The 7,229-nt window shown below is 37.2% G+C and overlaps 1 protein-coding gene across 1 annotated transcript in view; it reads right to left on the bottom strand.

Moving 5' to 3' along the window:
- Window positions 1-724: 724 nt before the first annotated feature.
- Fam91a1 (family with sequence similarity 91 member A1) overlaps window positions 725-7,229 on the bottom strand; it is a 35,903-nt gene continuing 29,398 nt past the window's right edge. Inside the window, exons 22-24 of the mRNA XM_033759239.1 lie at window positions 6,644-6,767; window positions 5,049-5,118; window positions 725-3,093 (exon numbers count right to left, since the gene is read on the bottom strand). Coding sequence (XP_033615130.1) covers window positions 2,908-3,093; window positions 5,049-5,118; window positions 6,644-6,767 — 380 coding nt within the window. The 3' untranslated portion in view covers window positions 725-2,907. The remainder of the gene's footprint in view (window positions 3,094-5,048; window positions 5,119-6,643; window positions 6,768-7,229) is intronic.

Genomic DNA, 7,229 nt, shown 5'->3' with positions numbered 1-7,229 from the left:
AGAATATTAGTTGTCAATTACAGAAACAGAATATCTCTGATCTTTGAAACTTACCTACACAAAATTAGTACAAAATTTAAGTTATTTAGAAAAGTACAGAAAAGCCACAGCACTAAAAGTGTAGCTGTATTTAAAACTAGGAAAGGAACATTCAAAAGACCATAATAAATCTTTACAGCAACTTGATCAACACCACAGTTTATTTGTAAACATATTATATGTCAATAATCAAATTGACAACACTTTATACATTTCATTGTATAATGTTAACATCGTAACAGAAAATAATCCACTGTACTGTTACAGTTTTGATATTTTAAAATGTTTAATACAAACTGTATTGGAAACACTGAACACAAAAAGGAAATATGAATGGCAGAGAAAGCAAAACACCAAGTAAAACAAGATTCTCCCCCCAAAAAAACAAACACAAAATCATCTGGTTACATGTTTTAAAAAGATAAGGAAATCAGATAATTATATTTCTTAAATGATACGAAGACGCACACTTCTTTAGATAACCATTTCAGAGGTGAAATTGTATCCCTATTCAATTCTATACTCTTATCTATTCCTTTTTTTCATATGTCTAAAGAATGTCTGCCATGGTTTAAACTACAGTGGGGTGGCGGGGGAGAGGAGCCAAATGAAATTAAACATCTGCAAAAAATGTGTACATTTTCCAAGAATCTTCTTTGGCAAATAACATTGTCTACATTTTACATTTACATTTTTGATGAACTGGCTCAAAGCTTGTAAAACTTAAGAGATGCAGCTTTACATGAGTTAATGTACAAATGAAACAGACACATTAAAAAAGCAAAGCACGAACATCAGCATTTGACATTTTGCTAAAGAAAAAAAAACCCAAAAAACATAAATCCTTTCCTCCTTGAGAGAATAAGAGGTCTTCAGCTGAGAATCAGGTGAGTGTGAGTACTCTTTCCTCATGGAGCATCAGAAACCAGAGCTGACCCCAGGTCTTTTTAGTACTTGTCCTGAAGTTCATGATCATTACTCTGTCCTGTTTCTTCCTCTATTTTCTCTCAAAGGAAATATAGCAGCAAATCACTCCCATATTTTAAGCTTTAAACTCACCAACAACTGAGTTCACTGCCAACTACAAATGTTAGATTCTTTATTAGTATATTTGTAATGACAATTGGCTTAGATGGTTAATATAATAAATAAACTACAGTTAACTCAAAAAAGCATAATGAAATTAAAGAGCCCTGATCAAAAGGAATACTTATAACTTTCAGCTGAAAAATCGTAAAAGTTCCATACATGCATAGCTAATAGCACTAGGAATGTACAGTATAGATTACTGGAAAAAATGAGTGATTCACAGTCATAAGAAACTGTTTTAATATTAATACGTACTTTTCCTTTTATAGACACACATAACATACATATGGTTTCTACCTCATATAAAACAAAAGCAGAAAACTAAACGTTATCGCATTTACCCCTCACCCAGTACTGACTGTACCGCAGGCAACCTGGACCAAAGTATTCAGTTCGACAGATAGGCCATGGTATTAAATGCATGGTTATGTTAATAGGTTTAAGAAAGGCATACATTTCCAGAAATATGTTAAAGACACAAATATCAATTCTATAAATAACAAAAATTCTCACAAAATGTTAGGTTATAACATTCCCAAATTTTCTAATGTTTTAAGTGTTTTGGATATATGTTGTTTGACCAGTTAGTTTGGTTACAGTTTTAAACTAGCAAACCATTACCCTACAAGAAGAGCTAAACTATATTGCTGCGCAAACTTCCCAAGGAAAGTAATCTGATAAGTTTAAAAAGTGACTTCAATTATTATAATTAACATTTGAGATATTAAAAGAATCAGTGACTCAAGAAACACTTTGAAATTATTCATCTTCCATACTTCCTCCAAAACTATTAACATAAATTTAAGATCCACACTGCTTAAGAATATGTTTCCAAAGGAGGTTTATCAAAGTATTTTGATCTGAAGATGACACAGCCTTAATGCTTTAATATGTAACTCTAATTTAAAATCACAATCCTTGGTTTGGAAAGATCAAACGCAACTTCTGTAACAATTTACTGGTAAAGCTACCAAACAAAAACAAAAAAATAAATCGGGGTGAAAACATGCAGCAGCCTCAGCTACGAGTGGAGAATAAGTTCTATTTTCCCATAAAGACTCTATGAAAATATAAAGCCCAGAGTGAGTGACAACAGAAGTCCACATATAAACACTATCTAAAAATAGAATGTTTTCCAAAGCTTATCTCAGGAGATATCAATGAATAATCATAGTCTGAGTGCAGACTTTATAAATCTAGGTTAAGATACACATGACTATGCTGATTTACAGACCTTCCACAATGTGTGATTGATATACATAATTTACAGACATCCAACAAAACTCTTAATGCCCTATCACATTATCCTTTAATACTAGATGTTCACTGTTTTACAGTTTCACTACCAAGAAGCCTTTCTACAGGAAGGATTCCATCTCTTCCCTTGATCCCCTAAAGCGTAGGTAACAAAATATAAAATTAAACAAGATTTATGTCTAATAAACTAACATATAAAATCACCATTGCAATATTCATAGTGACTGCTTATAAACATAACAGTCATCATAAAGCCTATAAAGGATATTTTCAGTTTTATAAAAGAAATGCAGATTGTCTCAAGGTAAAAAATACAGTGCTGGCTGCTAAAAAGCACTTGTTGCAGTAAGATGTGCAATAATGAACACACCCCAGAAAACATTAACATGTTCCCCAAACTCAGTATCAGTGAAGCAAGAATTGCACTGCAGCAGCAAGAGGCTTTCTAGTGGTTGACACCATAAAGCTAACATTAAGAAAGGAAAAAGGCAGAATGTGAGAGCAACAAATGGTGTAATCAAATTATTGCAAATGGAGATTAGCAATACGAAGTGAGGAAGGTGACCGTCCACTCCATTCTGACAAGATGCCATCTTTAAATATTAAGTTTTTCGCAGGAAGTGGAACTCCTGTATCAGCGTAAGATGACTGTGAAAGCAAACTTGAAAAGCTGGTCTCTGTGTGAATATCCAGTGTTGAAGCACCTTCCTACAAGATCAAGAAACAAAATATGGAACATTCGATTTTATTAAACCACTTAGCCAAACCAAAACTACTTAAAGTAATTTGTGAGAAATATGGGCCTGATTACTTGAGAATGTCCACTGAATGCAAAGCACTACGGGAAATACAAAGATCTCTCTCACAAGCCCCAAATCATCAATGACAGACAGTAATATATGCAAAAATGAGAATATAAATGAGACTATAAGAAGTGCTTTGAAATGAATAGAACAGACTAAGAGACAATGGGATAAGAAAAGGTTAATTCTTCTAAGAATGGATCTACCTCCAAGTATTTCCTAACAGGAGGCCACCTCTTAAAACACCTGTGACAACACTAGGTACCAAAAGAGATTCCTTCATTTAGCAGCCACCTCCTAACTTCAGGCTCCAGCAGCCATATCACTGACCTCTGCTCCCAGGCATTCCACACAGAACCCATCCATAACTGAACCCCACCTCTCCTTCCCCAGCTGTCCCTACTGCACAGAGCTGGCTAATCAAGAATGAGAAAAGCTGGGCACAGTGGTGCAAGTCTGTAATCCCACCAGACTGGGTGGTGGAGGCAGGAGGGTCATGAGTTCAAACACAGCCTGGGTAACTTAGCAAAACTCTGTACCAAAAAAATTTTTAAAAGGGTTGGGGATATAGCTCAGTGGGAAGGCTCTCGGTTCAATTCCCAGTGCTGAAGAAGGTGGGGATTGTTCTTGATTCTTCCTTTCCTCCACATCCTCAATCTTTTCCTCGCATTGAATTCTTCAAGTTTTACCAGTCCATCTCCAGAACACAGCCCAAATTAGTTTATACATTCACCACTGCCAAGACCAATGGTCTCCAAAGTGCACTGAATATTGAGAGAATTTTAGAAACTCTCCATCTACTTATTACATCTTTATAAAATATTTTGTGTATTTTTATAACAATTTACTGGTACAATAGTATGTACTGTACATGTAATAAACAAATCTTTATTAGGGATACATGCACAATTTGTATGCAAAGGTGAAAAGGCTGAGCAACTGCCAACATCTCAATCAAGTGCTTCTGCCCTCATACCTTTTAAGTCTACTCTTCAGACATTAATTCGTATTTTAAAACAATCAGAAGCAAGGTCTCTCCCCATTTAACATGCAACATAAGATGCAAATCCTTTAACACACTCCAGAAGACGCTGCCTGTCACCCCATTCCCTGGCCCTTCTCCCCTCTCAGAGGTTTCTGCCACCTTTGCCTTCTTTTTGCTTCTTGCGCTCTGAGCACTCTCCTGACCCAGGACCTTTGTACCCGCTAAGTCCTGCTCAGAACACTCTTCTATCCTACATATTTCAGCTCATATATTGTCTCTCAGCTACTGAAGTAGGTCCACCTTCAGAGCACATCACAGTCTGGCTCTTTCAAAGTATTAATGAAATCTGTTATCACTTGCACAACACTGTTTCCCTAGCACCTGGATTTACTGGTGAATGAATGAATGAATGAAAGGAATAAAACTCCAAAATTTGAATTCATAATATTGAATGAGATATTCTGAATACAAATCTCCCATTCTGTCTGAAAAATTATCTATAAATCAAGGGCTGATTACTCTTCCTTCGCTTTGTCCACAGCACTGGCTGCTGTGAGAGGGTTCACTGCAATTACTCACAGAGATGGACGACAGCCATGACCCAGCACCCAGCACGGTGCTCGGCCCTGCAGGCGCTAACACAGTCCTGCTGAATGATGCTTTGACACTGGAAAAAGAGCTCCAGCTTCGGTCTCTAAAGACCTGATTAGGGAAGGTGCAAGTCGCTTCACATCTTGAATCACACAAGTTTTCATTTATAAAGTAAAAACAATGACTATTTCACATCTTAACTGCTGTGGAGACGCAAAACCCTGGAAGTGCTTCAAAGACTATTAAGCTCTACACAAACAATTTGGAGTTTAAATCTTTGTTACCTGGAATGAGTGAACAAAATTAAGGACTTGTAGAGAGAGTTTTCTACTGGAATGTAGGAGGTTTTGAAGGCTGAAAAAAGGGAAAAATAATTAAAGGTAATGGCAAGAACTAATATCTCACAAGACCTCAGTTTTAGCAATTTAAATGCATTTATGTGAATATATATGTTCTGATTCATCAGGTAAATTTTAAGAAATAATTTCAATTCTTTGTATTAATAAAATATGTGCTTGTTTTAAAAGGTAGTTAACAGTATACAAAAAGGCACTTATCAAATATAATGCAACATACAAACCAAAACTGAAGTTATCATTTCAAAAAGACATTTAAACTGCTAATAAATACTAAGGTTAAATGAACAAAACTTTTTTGTTTGTTTGTTTTTTGCTTTTTTGAGGCAGGGTCTCCCTTTGTAGTTCAGGCTGGCCCTGAACTCACTATGTAGCCCAGACTGGCCTTGAACTCTCATTTACATGCATGTACCACCACGCCAGGCTGAATAAAACTTTTAAAATAAAGATTAAGGCACTCCGAGGGATGGGAACTATGACGCAAACTTCAAATTTCCGAAGCAATTTTTAAAGATAACCTGAGAAAAACTGACAGATTTAACACAAAAGAACCCCCATACATAAATCAGTAAAAATGATAGTGGCAATCTTAATAGTTTTACAATATTTCCACTTTTGACTTATACGTTATTTCATTTCCAGAGGACAGTTGTTCAAATGGTCACCTTTACTTTTCTGACAGAAGGTATGCTAAGTCACTCATGTGAATTGTTTGTTATCTGACTTTGTCTTCCTAAGTAAAATGCCCAGGAGACTCGTGGATCATCAGCCCTTCGAGCCACCCTGATGACCACAGGAGACAGTGACTTCTCCCACAGCCTCAGAACCTTTCCAGCACTGCTTCTTAACAGCCACCCCAAGGACCAGAATGCAATATGAGATAAAACCTGGGTGTCCTCTGAAAAGCAACACATGCTCATTTTAGAAAAGGTAGAAAGTACAGAAATTTTTATATAAAGAGTCACCATAATCCACCACAAGACATACATATTATTAGTATAATGTGGGTTCTGGGTGAAAGAGAAAGCTTGCACAGTGGTGCAGACCCACCTGTAATCCCAGCACTCTGGGAGACTGAGGCAGAAGGATCATAAATTCAAGCCCAGCCTGGGCAACTTAGTGAGACCATGTCTCAAAAACTAAAAAAGGTTGGGGATATAAAGGCCCTGAGTTCAATCCCAAGTACCACAAAGCGGGTGGGGCAGGATAATTATCAGTGTTTAAAACTAGGTCCACATTCCCCATAGGCACACCCATTTTCACACCCTCACCAAACCTGGGTAACTAAGTACATGTAATTAAACAAAATATGACCCTAAAATATTTGTTGCGACTAATTTCTGAAATTTAATTTTAAAAATACAGCAAAACCTTTAAATTAGCATTCTTTACTCAATTAACAAAGACACATAAGGAAATAACTGTGTTGATGTGTAGGATAAAAGAAAGCAAGACCAAGTAACTATTCACTGACAGCTTAAAACCAAGGAGACAAAAAGATGGCAGTGAGTATGAGTCCGCACCTCTCTTTTCTGCAAAGGCTGTGAGTAGCAATTTTCTTACAAACTTTGTGGTTTAATTCAGAACTGAACAGCGGAATTCCAAAGCACAGCTCCAGAGGAACCCACTCTGCTTCTGTCGTGGCACCTAGAAAAGGACAAAAAACTGACCTTTGACTCAGCTGTGTTTACAGGCAGCATCTGAGCAGCAGGGCTTCCTAACCTGAGGTTACCCCCCCCCACACCCTCCAGAGGGCCTGACTGGGGAGGAGGGGTCTCCAGCAGGGCCCCTCACTCTCAACAGAAGCATGTGTCTTCTGAGAATGTATACAGGTCTGGAAAAGGGGGGCACAACTTTCATCAAATGTTCAAGGCAGTCATTTGCCAGAAAAGAGTACTACCAGGGACCTGAAAAATGAAGGGAATGAACCAAAATACTGGCCACCAGCAGAGGGTGACACCCAATGCTATTATTCTCAGGTCCTGATTTTATACGGTTTATATCACTATTTTAAATATATAACATGTGGGGCCAGGGATTTAGCTCAGTGGTTCCGCTGCCTGCCTTGCAAGCGCAAGGACCCGAGTTCGATCTCTAGTACAAAAAAAA

The sequence above is a fragment of the Fukomys damarensis genome, unplaced genomic scaffold, assembly GCF_012274545.1.
Source record: "Fukomys damarensis isolate Sample0158 unplaced genomic scaffold, DMR_v1.0_HiC HiC_scaffold_5, whole genome shotgun sequence".
NCBI lineage: Eukaryota > Metazoa > Chordata > Mammalia > Rodentia > Bathyergidae > Fukomys > Fukomys damarensis.
The sequence above is the reverse complement of the archived record's forward strand: the minus strand, read 5'-3'. Positions and strand labels throughout refer to the sequence as shown.